This window comes from Macrobrachium rosenbergii, chromosome 49 (genome assembly GCF_040412425.1).
Source record: "Macrobrachium rosenbergii isolate ZJJX-2024 chromosome 49, ASM4041242v1, whole genome shotgun sequence".
Lineage (NCBI taxonomy): Eukaryota > Metazoa > Arthropoda > Malacostraca > Decapoda > Palaemonidae > Macrobrachium > Macrobrachium rosenbergii.
This window is the reverse complement of record NC_089789.1, coordinates 22,866,106-22,886,105: the sequence shown is the minus strand read 5'-3', so window position 1 is coordinate 22,886,105 and position 20,000 is coordinate 22,866,106. Positions and strand designations below refer to the sequence as shown.

The following is a 20,000-nucleotide window of genomic DNA, read 5'->3' as shown; positions in this document are numbered from 1 at the left end:
AATGAAACAGCATGCCGGTTGACAGCCAAGCAGAATGAAAATTAATTAAGATTATGGGGCTGTGCTCAGTGGTGAATTGCAGGAAGATTGTTGATGAGGATGTTGGTTTTGATGATGACAGTCCCTGGGACATCACGTACTGGCAATCCATCCTCTCCACGCTCACCCTTAGGCCCTCGGAAGCCAGGTAGACCAATTTCTCCTTTGGGGCCCAGTTCACCTCTTCTGCCTCGTCGACCCTACAACATGTTGAATGCTCTTTTATGATGCTTCTCCATTAGCTAAATTTAGGTTATTTTACCTGCACCAAATGTGTTCAAGCACCTAAGAGGGTTAATTTACAGGAGCCCAGCGAGTGGCTGGGTAAGTTCTGTAGGTCCATGCCTCCAGTAGACGTATTGGGAATGTGTGTACAATAAGCATTTGTCTGCAAGCCTACAGTTCTTTTTTGTGTGGTGTAGGAAGAGATTTCTTGTATATAATTGAAATGTAACTATGGAACGTAGTTGCGTGTTCAAGTATTAGTCATAACATATGAGGAGTACACGAAAACAAAGGTAATCTCCGTTTTAATTAGCTTTCTAAGAATTATTCAAGGGGTGGGGTGATAAAAGATGGATACTGTACACACAGTACCAAATCATGTCTATAGATGAACATTTTCCATGAGCAAGACCTGAAGTTCCGTCTGTCAAAGGCGGTCGGTCTTCCTCAGCTAAGTCAATATTGCCTTGCCTTTGAAGTAGTTGCGGCCGGCAAATTGAACATTCACCAAATGCACTCACAGCCATCAGCCACCGTCATGATAAGCTTGATGGTGTTCGCCTCGTGAATAAGCCATTCTTTTTTATTATCTACATGATATCTGCGCTTTATAAAAGACAAGAGTGGAGATGAAGAAAGAATAGAAAACAGTGAGGAACTCCGGAAATAAGTAGGAATCAAGTTAGAACCCAAGAGGAGCGTCAATGATTTTAGGCAGAGGTAAGCTTTCCTTCGGCAAAGGAGTGGCTTTAGACAGCCAGTTTGGCTTTAGCACCAGCTCTCTGACGAATTCAACATACGGGGAAACCTAGGCCACCGGGTTCTCCATTTTCCCCGGGTGGACCAATAGGTCCTAACGCTCCAGGAGGTCCAGGAGGTCCACGTCGGCCGGGGACACCGTCTGCACCCTAAGGTCATCATGGGTGCCGGGGCAGAAATTATCGGGAAGATAACAATTATTACGACAGACTGGCAGTTTGTTTTCAAATTATAAAGTCAGAGGATGTCAAGGAAAAAAAATAAAAAAGATATTTTGCTTGCTTCTGATTTCATTAGTATTTTAGTTTTTTGACCAATATGATAATATACCTATGCATGTATATAGTAGTAAACATACATACACATACCAACGCACGCATATTTGTAGCATTTGCACTTAGATCTCAAGTGTCCAGTATATTTTCAGATTATTAATTTAACCAGTAGGTATTAATTTAACCAGTAGGTTTGCGATACGCCAGGAACAATTCTGTCAATTTCAAGAGTAACTGAAACAGAAAATTTACATTTACAATAAACGTTCCTGGTAATATTGTGAGAACCACGTTTCACAAAAATCAACTGAAATCAGGATAACAGACTTGTTGGTAAGCCAGATCTGTAAAATGAAATATCGATTTCAAAATTAATCATTCTCCCCTTCAAAAAAATTAACTAGCTGAAGCTCTTGCATCCAGACGATTAATTAGTTTAACATGAATAAAAGATAATTAGTTAGTTAACCATAAACTATAGTTTGAATCAACTTAGTCTATTGAATCAAAAATGAGTTTGAATCAACTTAGTCTACTGAATCAAAAATGAGTTTGTTGTCGAAGAGTTGGACAGGGAAGGAATCACCTGCTATAAATGTATCTAGTTCTAAATATCTAATGTAGCAACAATGAATACGTATTCACATTCGATCACCCAAGTAAGCTGAAAGGTATTACTTTAAAAAAAATTACCAGAACGTTAACCGGTCATGTATGAATCCTCTCTTTTGAAATGAATCAATAATAGTGAAAATGTATATTAAATGGAATCAAACACAAATCTTGGAACAACGTTTATCAATGTTGTGGAATTTTTTATGGCGCAGTAACCATTCATATATGATATTTTAATGAATGAAATAATCTAGGTGGACGAAATACAAATAGAACATAGGGAACCACTTGAAAACACGTTGCCCACGATAATAAAAATGCGTGAATCAATTAATATGCTACGAAGCGTAATCCAATTTTTCATATTTCATATACATCTCTCTCTCTCTCTCTCTCTCTCTCTCTCTCTCTCTCTCTCTCTCTCTCTCTCTCTCTCTCTCTCTCTACGGAAAAGGCAGACACCAAATAGTTTGAAAAAGGTTTTCACTTATAACTTGGCATATCTTGGAAGGTTTTGGTAAAAGGATTATGGTATTATTTCTACACCCCTTCTAGATAAAACGTTGGGAAGGCATTTGACTTTATAAATAAACCAGGCTTGGAGAAAGTGGCTTGCGAGCTGTTGAAGGAATTGTAGGAAAAGCACTGATTTTTTTGTACTGGACTGGCTTCTGGATATTTAGGAAGAGTCTTGGACTTTATCTTACAGATCTTTTTAGAAAAACAAATGTTAGGAGGTTTGTCTTTATAACTGGACTTGGGTTTAAATATGTAGGAAAAGAATTTGACTATATTGCTGCACCTTGTTTGCAAACAATGAGAAAAGTATCTTATTTTATTAATAAAGGTTTTGTAAAGTTCTATTAAAAAGATTTGCTCTTAATAATAATAGCCCTGCTTGGGAAAATCTGATACACGGATCTGCCGTCGTTAATTGTTCTCGTCTGGAAAAATTTGAGTGAAATGGTCAAGAAAAAACAGAAGGCAAAAAATAGAAAACAAAGTATTTTTGTTCGGCAGTTCTTTGCGTAACTGTATGAAATGGCTAATTGACACCAAATAAAATCAAAGAAAGATTTAAAGTGGCCATAAATCAGAATAGCAGATCAGTGAAGAGCAATGTCAAAAATCTGGCTTTTATTTCTTCGCTTATTTCTTCTCTTTATTGCTTCTGTTTTCTCTTAGACCTTTAAAAAGAAATTCTATAGTTTTCTCAAAGACACTAGTGCCTACTTTACGTATGTGTACTTTAGTATATTACCAAAATATAATAATTTCTTTTACTTTTTTTATTGCTTATGTAATTCATATAACTTAAAAAAAATATCAGTTTTCCTATTGACATCAATGCCTACTTTTACTTTTACTTCAATATATGAAGCTATAAATGTGAATAAGCATACAATCATTAGATCCTTATGAGACCTTACCTTAACACTATTTCAGAGTTTTCTCATAGACTTGAGTTCCTACTTTTATTTGCACTGAAACTTGTAGGGATAAAAATGAATACATAATTGTGGATACGTATACTTAAACTTACATCAGTTCCGTTGAAGCCTGGGGGTCCCATTGGACAAACGATTTCGCACTGATCTGGACCAACTTGAGGCAGTTTTTCCTGCAATAATTCGAGAGATTATTAGCAAAATCGTCTGAAAGATTTCCTAGAGTAGCTCCAGAGAAATAATAGCAATAGTCTGCTGAAAACGCTCCTGTAGTGATCTCAAAAGATACCTAAGAAAATCATGTAATCCTGCGGTGATTCTAAAAGATTAGCAACAGCGATCATCTATATTTCTCCTGTGTTAGATCTCTGTTTATCTGTGATCTGGAATTAGGAGTAACTCTCCGGGTGGCCTTCACACTCGTTTGTCTCATATTCAGGACACAAAGCACCAATTAAGATGTATCTCATGTAGCTTTTAGTTTTTATACCATATTTTCATTGTAAGTTCCCTCAAATGGGAAAGTGCTTTTCCGTTTACTTCAAGACCAGAGACCAACGGGCCAGGTAACCCATTGTCCCTTTCTAGCTCAGGCCGAAAGGAAACAAGAAAGAGGAAAAGAAAAGAAGAATGGTGGGACTGGGCCATGGAGGAAAGTTGTAGGGTTTAACAAAAACAGCATTGCTAAAATTTGAAGTTTCTTATCAATAGTTCACACCTTTAATGTAAATAAATCTATAGTTAAATTTCAGTCTTTATAAAGGATTTTAATTTTCATGTAACCAAAATGAAAAGAATGCTAAAGAAAAGATGAATTAAAATTGACAAGAATTACTTACTTGGAGTCTTTACTTTAAAGATTTTAAAAATAAATGAATCCTTATTTGGAACCAAAAATGAAACATCAGAAGGAAATAAAAACTACTCTTCTCGGACCAGTACTAAAGAAAAGATAAAAAAATAAAATCGAAGTCTTTAATTTGGAACAAAAGGGACCTGAAACTAATTAACACGAATCACTCATTTCAAAACATTACTCACCGGCAGTTCTTCGCAGGTTTCCCTCTCAGGTCGTGACGGATCGCAGCTCATAACCATCCACTGTAATTCTATCTGTAATTATCAGAGGATAAGGTCAAATTCAGGTCATGACAAGAAGAAACAGAATTTCGTGCAACGTAGCGTTAGATCAAATGGAGTAATTATCCCCTGCACAAAAAAGTATCAGAGAAAGGAGTCATACAAGGTCATTATTACTGGTTAATGAAACTATAGTCCATTTAAACAAATAATAGTTAATGAGGATCAAACTATGGCAAAAGGGAACTATTCAGTTACATAAAAACAAGTAAAAATATAAATTTCAAGCAAGGTCACTTGAGGTCGAAAGGAATCGCCTTTTCTTCTCATAAAAACAAGATAAGATGATTCTTATTAGATCATTTATCAATAACCGATCGCTGAAAGTAGGGATGCAAAATGCGTAAATAGGTTATTACTGTCTGTTTTCTCATACAGGATCGGACTTTGGTAAGAAATGAAAAGAAGGGTAAATCAACGACCCCTGTCTGTTTTCATGTCGTCTAAAACTAGTAACTTTTTAAACCTTATACTACACTGTTCTGTAAATTGTGGCTTTTAGTATTCAGGAAATAGAATCACCAACCATTTTTCAGAGTAATTGAAGATTATTAATCGTTCTTTTCTTAAATGCTACTTATTCAATTAGATTATGTCATTCGCATTCTGATCACCGCTAAATAATGCCAACAATAGTCGTGAAAGACGAATGCTACTCATTACATATATCACCTATATTTTCTTAAAATAACCAGTCAATTTATGCTAAGACAAAGCCATTCTTACTGGATATTAATCGTTGATTATTAAATTATTTACAAAATATGCAAAGATAATGTAGACTTTGGTCAAATATATAATGCAATCATCTCATTATGAAATATGAGGTGTCATTTTCCATGCAGATTGTAAATTTCATTCAGAAAATAACTTTATATAAAAAACCCGATAGGGAAATGAATGATTTACTAAATAAATAAATATATTATAAAGAACATTTTTGTGGCTTGTCGTGTCATTAAACTCAAAAGGGTATATCACAATGATACATAAGAAAGTCTTAATTAAATCTACTGCAATTCCTTTATAAAGGAATTACAAATGGGATAGGAAAGGAAAATTGTTACTCCATTTACTCTTCACAGGGAATATGGTTAGAAGCGAACACCACAAGAATCAGTAAATAAAAACATAATGATTATAAAACTTCACCTAGAAGGATGCCATTCTGCAAATTGAGAAAAAAATGACAGGTGTTGAAAGGTATCATTTACTGAAAGTTTCATTTTAAGTCATTACTAAAAGCATTCACTTAGAATTAACTCCCTTGCTTACACCCACTCTTTAAGTTTCTTTGAATCTCTAAATCTATATCTGTATCTATAACTTGGTATTGTCGTAACAGAACTTGAACGTAAAACCATTTGGTCAATTTCATCTTAAGATTACTAGTTTTCTCTAAAGATTACTTACACTGAACCCCCTGGGTTTCTTCTTGGGGACAAAGAAGAAAAATTCCAGTTAGTGATTGACTACTTCGTCCATGCAGTGATAGAAGAAGAATGGACTTGCAAAGATAAACAACAGCATTAAATAACTGTTGGCAACTCTGTCACACAAAACAGGCGATGAGTAGTTCTGGCCACAATTGGATACAGTGTTGATGTTGTTGATGTTTCTGTTGTAGTTGTTGTTGATGTTGCTTTCATTGATGTTATTAGAATCACCATATTGGTTAGAATAGTTATTAGATCAATATAATACTTAAGGGTTACTTTCACCATTAAATGCTGGTTTTAACAATGGGGCATTTGAGGAGCCATTAACATCTTAATATCGAATAGAAATTTCAGTCCTGTCAGTGTTACCTACTTACAGGGTTTCTGGAGGAGTAAACGAATCAATACATGTTTGGAGTTTTTTGAGAGCCTTAGCTCCATTATTCTGTCCTCAGATGCACCATCATAATTAATTGTAATTTTGTAATTAATTCCTTGTCTGAATTAATGACTCAGTAACAAAAGTATATCAAAGATGCTCTTTATGATGAGACGATGGATTTTAATACATCTGGTTTGCACGGCATGTTGGAGTAGTTTAACTGAATCTGGTTAGAGAATACTTGGGAAGACTTGTTTCTACTCTACAGTGCAAAGAAAACTAGGCAGTCACGTTTTATCGGGAGGGGAACAAGTCACATTTTATCGGGACGGGATCAGCAAACTAAAGCTTCATGAACAGACAAAGCTCTGAAAGGCCCCAGACTTTGATTTCCTATTTACATCTCAGTCTTCATCCACCTATGCTATGCAACCAGAGAGCATCGAAAGCCCATCGTGAAATCAATATTATTGAAAATACCACAGACGTGAATATATGAATGAATAAATCAACACAAAGACTTTGATTAATTGCAAACAAAGACACACAATTATTAAGGGATGGTTAAATTCTAAAATTGTAGAAATATACACACACGCAAGAATCACATACTCAAATTTATACATCAAGCTTCATTGGGTCGAAAAGTACGAAGCATAAAATTGATAAGTAGATCATAATGGCTGCAAAACAACTTCCTTTTATTAACAGGAAGGGCTGAATATTTTAGACATTCCCGAATACCAATAGACAATGCATAACAGAAAGTATTGTGATTTTAATTTCAGTTAGAGGAATGATCAAAACTCGCTTGGCTGTCCTGCAAGATGAATTTATTTCGAGTATTATTAAAACCGTATTTTGATTGAGAATTTTGTAAAACAATGGAATAAGATAAATATAAAATAGGCAAATTTATCAGCGAATTCTCTGAAATACATATTTAGAAAAAAGTCCCACATTCCATGTAAAAATGTAAAATTATCAGAACTTGACAGACACAATAACGGACGAATTATAACTGAGCAGATTGGGTCAAAATTGTGACACCTGTGTGAACCACTATGATCTAGATATCTCCAAATAGATGTCTTGTAATTTTCAAACCAATTAATTGGTATTAGATATCAAAAACTGCTTTGTATTTTTTTTCATTCCTGTGTTTCCATGTTAAGCCCTGCTGCATCCATTACACGGGCTTGTGTCTATTCAGGTCTTTGGACTGACAGCTGGGAAAGATATGACACCTGAAAAAGTTTGGTTTGAGTAAATGCAACCCCGATAAGGCTCTCATTAGCCAGTCATAAACCAGTGAGTGTCCTCTCTTAGTTCTTTTGGATGAGGATTTGATGACAACAGAATGATCTTTGGGATGAAAATATCATTAGATCAGCAATTTAGTTTGAGGGTAAACAGGTGTTGCTTTTCAGAAAATTGGTTTGGGGACAAGAAATTTGTAAAAACAGTTTAATGAGTCTCAAGCAACATTACATGTATTTTTGAAATAAAAAATGAATTTACTTATTCTTGAATAAAATGACTTAGCAACAAAGTATTTACCTTTATGTATGTGCTGACTGTAAAGAACAAATGACTCCATTAATATTGTAAATGTTCACTTAGATCTACCGGTAAACAGTGATTATTTACATTCAAGAAATTCCTCAAGTTGTTAATGAAGAGCTCTATATATGTATACTAAAAGTGTAGTTGATTAATTTCTGGGTTTCACACATTCACATTAGGTGATGTTTCTCTCTAATGCTTCTTGCATGCAAAATATTATGGTTACTTATTACTGAGTTCCTATTAAATATTCTGCGTTGATTAATAGCACGAAAACAATACTATTAAACAGGATTATTAAAGATATGACCCAGTAATAGGATTGAAATCAATATTATATCATACTTTGGTTGGTGGAGTGAAATTACTTTGAGAAATCATTCATCACTGTATTTATATTTGTCAGTTTCTAGAGTATAGCCTAAAGTTAAAAACATTTATGTCCAATTAGTCCACTGAAATTCACCATCTCTTTTTTGCCCTTGAATGTAAAATCCTCGCCCGTTCCTATCTCGCCTTCCCTCTAGGCTCCCACCCACTGCTACTAGAATTCCCCGGTGCCTATCCACGGCTAAGGTTTACTAGTACCAACCCACGGCAACTAGGACTTGAGGAGACCTCCCCAAAATACTGGGACTATACTCGTTTTCTGATGCCCACCCTAGACTAAAAGGACCTCCAGGTACCAACCCACGACTCCAAGTACTTACTGATACCCACCCAAGCATCCAATGACTTACTGGGACGGTTCTGAAGGACTCCTGTTGTTTCCCGATGTAGATGTTTCCGTTGATGTCGATGGGACCGAATGGGTCCAGGGGCACCTCTGTGGTCCTCTGGCAGTCGAGGTAGAGGGTCACTCGATCTCGGAAGACGCCAAAGTGGAGTTTGTGCCATTTTTTGTCGAAGGCCTCCTGAAGGAACGGAGAGGGATTTTGATTTTTAGTTCGAGTTAGAGCGCCCTTTGCGGGGATAAAGTGGTACAATAATCGGGGAAAATAATAGGGAGTTTAGATCGTTACCTCCCCAATAGGTCAGGGTGCTTTGGTTATTTTAAGTTATCATAAGTTTTATAGGTAACATCAACCATTTTCATTGCTGCCCTGCGAAATACAGCTGCTCCTCTAACTGGATGTGGAATGTTGCTCTTCGAGATCGTCTGTATTATCGTTATTAATGGAATATACCTCGATTTCTTTTTCTGTAGGTGTATTAAAATTGAGTAAGATTTGAATATAACTAAACAATAAAATTATTGTTTGTAGATTCAATTTTTCATTTAATCGCTCATGATACTACAACTAGTATCACTACTATTTCTGTGTAAAAATAAATCTCATATTCCAATAACCTTTTTAGCCCCTTTCGTAATTAATTTTTGTTAACTAATTTTATCATTATTGCTTTATTTAATTTTCCATTTAAAAATTGTCAGTGTAGACTCTAACAGCTATTCCATACAACTGGATAATTATTTGTATTTTCTTCAAGAATTATCATGATCTGTAAAAAAATTCAATATTCTTAACTTTCATTAGTAAGATTTTAAATCACATAAGGTAAAAAGAAATTTGACAAATTTTCTGTCAAAGGATAAATCAATCAATTCAGACATCAATCAAATTTCTAACCATAAGACAAACATTTGAAACGAAATCTAATACCAAATTAACATTATTGTAATGATAATTTGAGGCTTTCTTCCAACAATATCAATTTCTAATTTAAAACTACTGGTTAGCAGTTGGTGGCATTCGAATTGCATATTCAATTAGTTTTATGATAAGAACATATTGTTGTCAAGCGCTGAGTTGTGCATTTACACTTTTGATATCCTTGTCCGGTGCTAAGAGACTGAGATGTGGCAACTTCTCATCAAGGTACTTCATCCCGAGGAATTGCAGCCTTGTCAATACATTTTTCACTACATGTACTGAATTATGATCGGCTATATAATTAGTATTATTTGGGGGGGAGGGGGGTTTCCTAATTTGTAAAATACGTCGGCAGAATCATGAAACTCAACGGCTGTCTTTGCACTGTCTACATCCATAACCGTTTATGATCACTATTCATCTTTCTTCTGCCTTTGGATGCTCGAAATCAGACAAATATACCAATTTTTTAGCCCGTGCCTACGAATGAGCTCTTATTTTTCTTAATGTGCTTGGTATTACTATTTCTACACAGTATTTTTGGCGATGTACTTAAATTGTGTGAACATTCATGTTACAAGTTGAGCAGATGTGAGCACCAGTATTTGTAAACATACAATGTGTATTAATTAATACAATTCAAGGTCTTTCTTTGACAGTACTTCATGAAACTTTTCTTTTAAAGCTCTCTGTTCTGAATTCATCACTTACATATCTATAAAGATAAACTATGTCACGTGTGCTCGTTAACTCTGCTTGTTAAAAACTGTTATGTTGGTCTTCAGACATCAGCTATGCTTTCCCCGTTATTCTTATTGCTAACTAGTTTAAGAGGGAAATTTTTTTTCTACTTTAACGACGTTATTTGCTTAACGTTAACGAATCCTAATTAATGTTAACAATAACGAATTTCGAACATTAGGTTGATTTATATATATATATATATATATATATATATATATATATATATATATATATATATATATATATATATATATATATATATATATATATATATATATATATATATATATATATATATATATATATATGTGTGTGTATGTGTGTATACATAGGTAAAATAAAATACCTGAGCATTATCAAAAATGAGAGTTTGCAAAGATCCGTCGTAAGAGAGGATGGAGAACTCGACGTTCTGAGTTCGAGGATTGAGGGTGACAGCGAACTGAGGTCTGTCCTGCAAGTCGCTGATACGGATGATATCCCATGGACCCTTAGGAGGACGCCGTGCTCTGTAGGTGCAGATGAGCGAGAACTCCTGCGGAAGGCCCAGTGGAAAGATTTCCCTGCAAAGATTTAAAAAGAGAAAGACTTCAGTCAGTTGCCACATGAGATTTATTACTTAAAGCTTATCATTTCGAGTGTCAATTGTAATTTATGATATATATCCAGCGGGACACACAGGAGGCATTTGTGGTTGCTCAAACTAGAAATTCAAATGCATGATTTCGAAGTGTTATGAAATTAAATATATTTATATATATACTCGTATATGTGTGTGTGTATGTTTATACAGGGTGTAACACGAGTTTACGCAATACTTCGGGAAATGAAAGGAAATATATTTCTGAGCAGAAAATATTATATAAAGATATGCGTTTTAAGGCTTCGTTTGTCGGTGAGGTGAATTTTTTTTAAATAACAGTCCATCATTACTCTGCGCTCAGGTGAACGAGGTTGTTTACAGGCGGTTGGAGTTTTCCTGGGATGTGGGGAAGCGAATGAGGCAAGTGGATTGCCAGTCTTTTAAGTAAGTTTTTTTTTTTTTTTTTTTTTGCAAACTACTGAACAATGCAACATTTAATTCCTGAACTAGTAAATCACCTGTGGACAGACTTCATGTAGTCTAATGTTAATGATTAGCTAACAATGGTATTGTATGGCTTTCGTATCAAGAAAGTATTGTAAATATTGCTTTGCAACGTTTATTGGTGATCGTTGAATTCTAGCACGCTCTGTCCTGCCGCCTTGTTATCACAGAATTGTTGAATCAGGAGTCAGGACTAGTACTATGATGCCTATGCTAAATTAATAATTATGACAGTAGTCATAACGACGAGGGAAAGCAGGCTGGCAGGATACTCTACTGGAAATAATTTCAACTTTTCTGCGTCTTTCGATTACTGTGTGAACAGGCTATCTTTGACAGGAAGGAGGGAAGGGACTTTTCAGTAGGTTCCTTTTTTTTTTTATTTGATGGAGATAAAAACGTTTTCATTTACGCGTTTCTGATGAATACTGTTGATGGAAAGGGGGAGATTTTTAATAATACATTTTAAATCTTTCATCGATGTCTAGCTTTGATGAAGGGGAGATTTTTTGGGGCTTGCTTTTCTTGGATTTCACAGCTGTGTAATCTAAAAATTTATTAATTGACCTATTGCTGAAGTTTGGAACATATATTATGCTTATGACATTAAATTTTCAATGTGGCTTGTTTTGGATGTGCTGTGAAGATTCCTTTATTCTCTACAGAAATTCCTGATTGCTATTAATTTTCTTCCTGTACAGCACACTAGCGATTTCTTGTATCCCCAGAGCTAATAATCCAACGCTGTCAAGTCTAGGGATCTTGTGGACTAATCGTGTGCTCCTCCTTACATCATCTCCGCATATTCCATATTACTGAAATGGTAAGGCATTGTCTCCAGTTTCTAGCTCTCAAAATGAAAAATGTTACATTCGTAAACTGACAGACACGGCAACTTATCTTGGCCTTTGGAAAAGCGAGAATGTTGAAAGACAAGTGAGTAGCTGATCACCTGATTGCTATAGTGGCCTCGCTCCATCACCGCCCCCCCTCCCCCACATCTAAGACTACTCCGACATCCCTCACCCCACCTTACTTGTCTGTGAGCAGTATTTTAGAAATTCCCCTCACCGACAAACGAAGCCTTAAAATGAATATGTTGCAGAATATTTTCTGCTCAGAACACAACAATTCAAACCAAGCGCTCATCAGTGAAACAGAATTGTGGCGACTTCTGCATCCATACTCCTGAAACCTAACCTAGTGGCGATTTGGAGATTGGCATCAGACTTCAGCCTGTAGGCTGTCTGCATGTCGTTGGAGCCCCGAACTCGAGTCACTCCAGGGTAGTCCTGCTCGAGAACATCAAGTCTGAACTTCCGGATGAAATCGAAGGCCTGGAGATCGTCCTCGCCGGGCTGGTAGTCAGCACAAGGTCCATTGAGCTCGTTGAAAGGTTGTTCGAATTCTGGAAGATGAGACCCGTCGTGAACAGGTGTTTTTACTACGTCCTCTCGAGGGCTCATGTGAAAATGGGAGGAGGATCTTTGCACTAGGAACTTCAGAACGAATTTGGTTAGAAGTAAATATATATATAAAATGAAAGCGATGAGGCTGCTTGTTAACATGGGATGATAATGATAAGGTGACCTTTTTAAGGTATAATAACACAATAGATGGTGAAAGTACTCTGTAACCTCACAAAAGTATCAGCTATGAAAATCATTTATATTGGACACGTGATTACCATTATAACTAATATAGAAATATCTAACGCTGTACTAACAATATATGTACTATCAAGATATGAAGCTGAAAATTACGATTCCTCTTAAAAGTGAAATAAAAAAGAAATAGTTTAATAAATTTAATCACATTAGTATTCGCAGAATACGAACTGACACACATTAGTGAAATTAAGCTTTATTTTTTCAACCATTTTCCTCTGTCTAAAGAAGATTGTGATTTTTATGAAGCCTATCAGTGATTACCATGAATAACTCTACCATAGCGTTATCTATTATTGTGATTATTCTTGTTATTGATTTTATTATGATTATTACGTTATTATTAATAGCGACATTGTTATAACTACTATTATTAATAATACAAGTATTATTTATTTATCATTAATTCCATTGTTATCAACTTCGGCTAATCTCTGGAGTTCTGTATAAAATAACGTCAGTACTGAGTCAAATACACCGTCATCGGACATCAACAATGAACGCTTTCCAGTTCGTAGATAATCGTAAGTCCATCATAGTTTCCATACTGGTCCGTCGAGCATTTCACGTGAGCTGCCGGAAGTCAAAAGAGATGCGTTCTAGAAGCAGACTAGGGCAGCGTAAGATAGCCGCGTATTGGAAATGAACGTTCTAGTCCTAAAAACTTGTCTGAAGAGGACAAATGTGATATCCACCGCACGGATATCATCATTTCTTTCAGCAAACGCAAGCACACACACACAAACACACATATATATGCATATACATTATATATATATATATATATATATATATATATATATATATATATATATATATATATATATATATATATATATATATATATATATATATATATACATATATATATATATATATATATATATATATATATATATATATATATATATATATATATATATTCTACTGTAATTGTAATAGCCATAATACCCTCTTAACTTCCCGAATTCTTTGGCAATGTGACCTCGTTCTCATACTCTGGATGGGGGCTCGAATCCTGCTACCGGACACCAGAATTGGATCTAAGGCTTTGCAGTGACAAGCGTTAACATAAAGTGTGAAGATTTCGAAAAGTTAAGCGGGCAGTGAGGCTGTTACAATACACACACACACACACACACACACACACACACACACACACACACATATATATATATATATATATATATATATATATATATATATATATATATATATATATATATATATATATATATATATATAAACCACGCTCTTGCAAAAATCGTGGAAGACCCTAGTATACATTAAAAGACAGACGGTTGCTTCCAAAATAATAAAGGACAATGATTTCCAAGCTTTTACCTAATAAAGGCAACTCGAATATTGTACAGTTGTTTCTAGCATTCGGATAAACATTTGATTTGAATTCTATTTTAACTGTTATTTCCATGAATGTAGGTTTTACTTAGAATTACCGAGGAAAGAGCCTTTGTTATGCATGTCAGTGACATTGGGTCAATTTCAGTGTATACTCAGTGAAGTTCGTAGACCTCCGAGTCGCCGAGTACATATAACATAACGAGTACTTCTGCTCATATAGCAGTTGAGTATAAGCCCGGTGAAATACCTAAACCATAAGATCAGTGCAGTACCTGGTATGCACATGTGTGACATAAAAGTATACATTCTTATAAGTTCGCTAAGTATAATGGGAATTGATTATTACTTTCAAATAAATAGCTATGGTATTTAAAAATATTGCTCTCACATATGATATTTATCTTGGAACCAGAAATAAAATTATTGCTGCGTTCAAATTACCAGTCATAGTGGATGATTATAAAGAATTTCGCTACCCTTACCTATAGCTTTTGTATTTTTTTTAACGGAATTACCTAATTTTTAACGTGGATAAATGAAAAGTTTTTCCTCTGTGAGCAAAGTAAATGTCGACATAAGAATGATTAGTAGGAATGTCAACAATTAATCATTTTAAACACACCAAATGTAACTTGCAGTGTCTACACAAGATCGTTTAGCCACACATTACTCTAAAGAATTCTCTATTGTTAGGTAGAAGTGAAATTTAACATATGAAATCCGTCTCTTCTAAATGACTGTGTGATAATAACCGAGAGTCCCAGCCACCAGACATTCTCAGCATCCAGTGAAAAGTAAGTTCAGTCTCCAACCTGTAAATCTGATGACTACAAGTTAATACCGTAACCGCTTACATCGTCTTGCAAAGTAAAAAAATAATAACACAAAATGTCAGTAAATCAAGTTTAGGGAACCAGAAACCCTCAGAGATTAGAATTAATCTGGAGAGATCAATTATTTATTGAAGCAGATGTATATATATATATAGAGTTCCATAAGAGATAATACCAGGGCTCGTCCAAGAGGTGTCGAAAAGAGAGGGATCCATGTCTCCCCTCCTGGGCAGGTCGAACTCTGAAAAGGCACGCACGGACTTCCAGCAATGGAGTGATAAATTCAGCAAGGAAATATAACATTTATGCTGAACATAATTCGATGTGATTTCATTAATGACATTTACAAAGACACTCTTAAATCGACTAGGTAGGAATCTGAATTCAAACACATCCTCAAATAGTTTCCGCTCCTGAGTCCTTGTAGATTTTGTCTTGTCACGTGATGTAGTCTGTTATTCGAGTTACTTCACACGAGTTCAGTCTCAGAAGCTAATTTCTCTGTAACCTTTTCAACTGACTTCCTTTCCAATTTTTCCCCCTATCGTAAACATCATTATTATTATCATAATTCTCGTCATTATTACTATTGCTGCACTTATAAGCTTAGAAAGACGTGAATTACAAAAATTATTCTATTAAAAAAATTCTGTATCGAGATTAACACTGTATTACCCAGTGACTGCATTTTTCAAAAACTAGTTGTCCTTTCTGATAGTATTTCAATTATCTATTCTTTGGAAATAGGAGCACTAATTACCTTTTTGTATATCAATAGGCACAAGCCAATTGCGGCCATTTTTTGTAATGCAGTATCATGATGTATGACACAATTTCCGGTGAAGAACTTGATTGCATTAAAGGCTTATGATTTAAAACACGAAAAATGTAACTTTGTATCGATAAATGTAAACTTCATTTGTTTAGAACATCCGAAACTCGTCAAGTAAAACATGCAGCATTTCTTTCTGAAATATATGCAGTGCTACTTTCGAGTTCTGGGGCTATTTTTAAATTTGTAATTTGCTAAACATTATTAATACAGTTTTAGAGTTGTAATACAGTGTTTATGAATATTTCTTTAAGTAACAGTAGGAAATATAATCATATCCAATAAATTACTGTCTTTAAAACAATATCGTTTGCCAAAGATCATTAGGTTTTGAGGTAGATATCAGTACAGGGGACGGTTTTTACCATTTTTCAATAAATTGTCAGAATGGTTAAAATGTAGTCTTTATTTTATCTATATTAAGGCCCAGTGATGCCAAAACTTGAACATCTTTTGTACATAGTAGTTTGTGAAAACTGCTTTTTCTTTTTAATTTAGACGTAGTTCCGATCTTATCCATTTGGAAATAGAACTAAGTAAAGCTACACATAGGAAATCTCTAGAGCTAAAAAAAAACGATATGAAAAGTCAGAACTTAAAAAAAACTCATGAAAAACATTTGTTGATCAAAATAGTTGATCGGAGAGGTTCCTAATTAACAGTTTGACGATAGAAATCTCCTGGTTTTCCATGTAAATAGAACAATAAAATTTTAAAAATCTGATAATAAAAATGATCGGCCTGATCAATTAAAAATTTGACGACAAAATCATCGATCGGGATTTTATATTGTGAATTTAAAGGTAAATATCGTCGACCTATAAGTTTTGAAACACTGATTTGACGATATATATGAGAAGAATGGTAATTTTTAATCACAAATTTGACAGTAAAAGTGATCGATCTGGAAATTTTTCAGGTACAGTTTTAAGGATAAAAAGCCATCACCTTAAAACTGTTTAATAAAGATAAAAGAAATGACGATATAAAGTCAGTCACTGTGGTTACTCCACATTAGGGAAAGTATTTGAGGATGAAAGTTAACCAAATATACTAAGAAATAAAATCTTTAATGAATGCCATTAGAAAATAAACAAGTGTAAAGAGAATTACCACAGTCGCAAAAGTGGAATGAAAATATATTCAAATATATAACAGATTCTTCGAAGAAACATCAAACAAAACTGGAAATGCTAATGTTTATAGATCACACGAAGAAATAAAACAAAAAATTTAATGATTATGGATTATAAATCATAAAAAATTCCTCGAAGGAACATTATAAAAATTTGTAATTTTTATTTAGAAAAGATTAATCGAAGATATATTAATGAATTTTAATTCATGAAATATGTCGAATGAATATTGAAGAACTGAATGACAATATATAAAAGATTACTCGAGGATATTTTATAGAAACTAATTACCATTAACAAAAGATTACTCAAGGATATTTTAAAAAGTGAATTTTACAAAGATTCACTCAAGGACAAATGAAAAAACAACAAGAATTATAATGTATCAATGGTCCCTCGAGGAAAAGCCACAAAGAGTTAAATAATAATTTGTATAAAGCTACTTAGGAAAAATTACAAAACACATAAATTTGTATACAAAATATAACTCGAACAAATGTTAGTTGAAAGGCGTAAGAAAAATTAATATATTCTAACGTGAACAGTGACTTTCATTGATATCTTCAGCAGTATAAGTACCATGAGATTCTGATTAAATAAGAACAAATTATCTTTTGCTCATTACCTTATTATAACACACCAAGCAGAATACATAAAAACTTAATCAGGACGATTTTAATGAGTATTTATGACAGAGGGATTTAAGGAATGAATTTCGAGGTGTTATATTTATATAAATGAACTCGAAGTACAATTCAACTTACGTGCAATAACCAAATGGGCTTGAAGAGTAATGGCCAGTGCCAGCGCCCCTGCTATCCTAGCCATTCCGCCAATTCTGAAAGAGATGAAGAGCGCTTTTATTAATAAATGAATGATCGATTAAACCAGTGAGGTTCTCGAGACGTTTCTGTGGTAATTATTCTTTCCTGCACACTATTCTTGAACTAAGGAACAGGTAACAGAATCGCAAAACTCTACGGGAATCATACCTTGACTTTCATCTCGTTGATGTTACCGAGGTCAATTATAACTACAACGAGCTTGTTGGCAAGCGCGTAATACCCGGGGCTGCTGTCTCTCCAACCCTCCCAATCCCCTACCTACCCCGCCCCATCCAGGGAGGATAAACAGGTTTGCAGGAGGAGGGTGGATGTCTCCCCTTCCCCTACCTTCCCAACCCCCACCCGGGGCGGACAAACCGGTTTGCAGAGGTTGGGTGTCTGTGTCATGCCTCCCTTACTGTCACAAACAAGATCAGATCCTCTCGGATTTTATTATTATAGATTCTTTGAAATATAGTTTGAAGTTCAAGTAAATCCACAGACTCAAGACCATTTTGTGCATTTCTATCTTGATTTTTTTTATTCGTAGGTATTCGCCTACAATTGTTCCGTTCTCATAATGAAGAAAAATCTCAAATGTATGGTGTTTGGAAAATATAAAGGAAAAAGGTTCGTAATCAAAGAAAGTTAATATTTGTAACAAAGTGTGTTTCCTTTAGCAAATCATTTGAGGGAAGTCGGTTATCAAAGAGGTAATTTCCAAGTTGCAATATTATTCGTGACATTTCCATTGGCAAAATTTTGAGAAAAATTAAAAGCAACCAGGAACCAACGAAAGAGGAAAAATCTTGTCAACAGGGGATATTTATTTACACAAGCAAAATTCTAAAAAAAAAAATATCGAACATGTCAGTTATCAAAGAAGAATCCTGGAGTTTAGCCATTCGTCCCTAGTTCGGTCGCTTCACCATAAAAACTAGCAGAAATCGCGACAACTGTCGGTAAGTTTACATGATCTTTCATAAGGAAAATTACTTCTACTTAATTGCTCATGCTTGATTTTAGCAAACCCCTGAGGGATTGGTGACATCTCTCCACAGACTGCCACACAAAAAATCAAAACATTGATACCCATCAAATTTTGCAACACTAAAGAGACAGAGAGGAGTCTGTAAATCCATGCATCGTTCAAGTAGTAGGCCAGGACTTAAGCGTCTCTAGTCTTTTAGTCACCTGTCGTCCCGAAGAGCCTCTCCGACAAGCAAAGCCACCCACTCACGAACTCCCAGCGCCGGAGAGCCCAGATGTACGACCCAGATAAGGAACATTACACCAGTCCGGACAGATCACGTTCCCGTTACGATGTCTTATCGGATGAACGCGCCGCTATGAGAATAGCCGTATGGAATTACCCTGATTTTTTTGTAATGGATTTTATTAGGGAGTTCATCAGGTTCTGTTTTTCCTTTTTTTTTTTAACGCTATACTATTGTCAAAGAAAAGAAGATTCCGGCATCTCAAGTTCGTATCCGTTAATGAGTTTCGGCAATTCTCCGTTGACCCACGTTTGAGATGAAGGTGAAGTTCATGTATTGTTACTGTATACCTTTAACTTCTCTCTCCCTCTGTTTGTCTGTCTCTGTCTCTCTCTACTATCTATCTCTCTCTCTATATATATATATATATATATATATATATATATATATATATATATATATATATATATATATATATATATATATATATATATATTAGTCTCTTCACAGACTCTGTGTGGATCTTCAGTATGATCTGATGATTTACATTTTCTTTAAGAAAATTTTTATCTGTTTTAAAATCAGTAACTTTATCTTGGTTTTTTTTTTTTGTTATCTATTTATTTCACGTAAATTCTACTGGCTTTTGAAGTCATTTAGAGAATAGTACAGCTTTTCGATCAGCTTGTAAACTAGCCTGTCAAATTACAGCGATGCTGTTCATGTTGCAAATGGGCAGGATATGTAAAATGTTT

At 34.7% G+C, this 20,000-nt stretch overlaps 1 protein-coding gene across 28 annotated transcripts in view; it reads right to left on the bottom strand.

The window, feature by feature from the left end:
- The window catches only part of LOC136832154 (collagen alpha-1(IX) chain-like), a 99,775-nt gene that overhangs the window by 11,918 nt on the left and 67,857 nt on the right, over positions 1 to 20,000 (bottom strand). For 5 of the 28 annotated variants that reach the window (XR_010851098.1, XR_010851099.1, XM_067092863.1 and 2 more), the window contains exons 2-10: positions 17,969 to 18,042; positions 15,412 to 15,477; positions 12,575 to 12,782; positions 10,634 to 10,850; positions 8,629 to 8,802; positions 5,915 to 5,935; positions 4,403 to 4,474; positions 3,457 to 3,534; positions 1,065 to 1,172 (exon numbers count right to left, since the gene is read on the bottom strand). Coding sequence is in view for 24 of the 28 variants with exons in the window: in XM_067092853.1 (XP_066948954.1) it covers positions 1,065 to 1,172; positions 3,457 to 3,534; positions 4,403 to 4,474; positions 5,915 to 5,935; positions 8,629 to 8,802; positions 10,634 to 10,850; positions 12,575 to 12,782; positions 15,412 to 15,477; positions 17,969 to 18,042 (1,018 nt within the window). In the remaining 4 variants the exon portion in view is untranslated. Of the gene's footprint in view, positions 1 to 140; positions 240 to 1,064; positions 1,173 to 3,456; positions 3,535 to 4,402; positions 4,475 to 5,914; positions 5,936 to 8,628; positions 8,803 to 10,633; positions 10,851 to 12,574; positions 12,783 to 15,411; positions 15,478 to 17,968; positions 18,043 to 20,000 lie in introns of all 28 variants that reach the window. The other 23 variants (XM_067092864.1, XM_067092865.1, XM_067092860.1 and 20 more) reach the window with 9 other exon arrangements.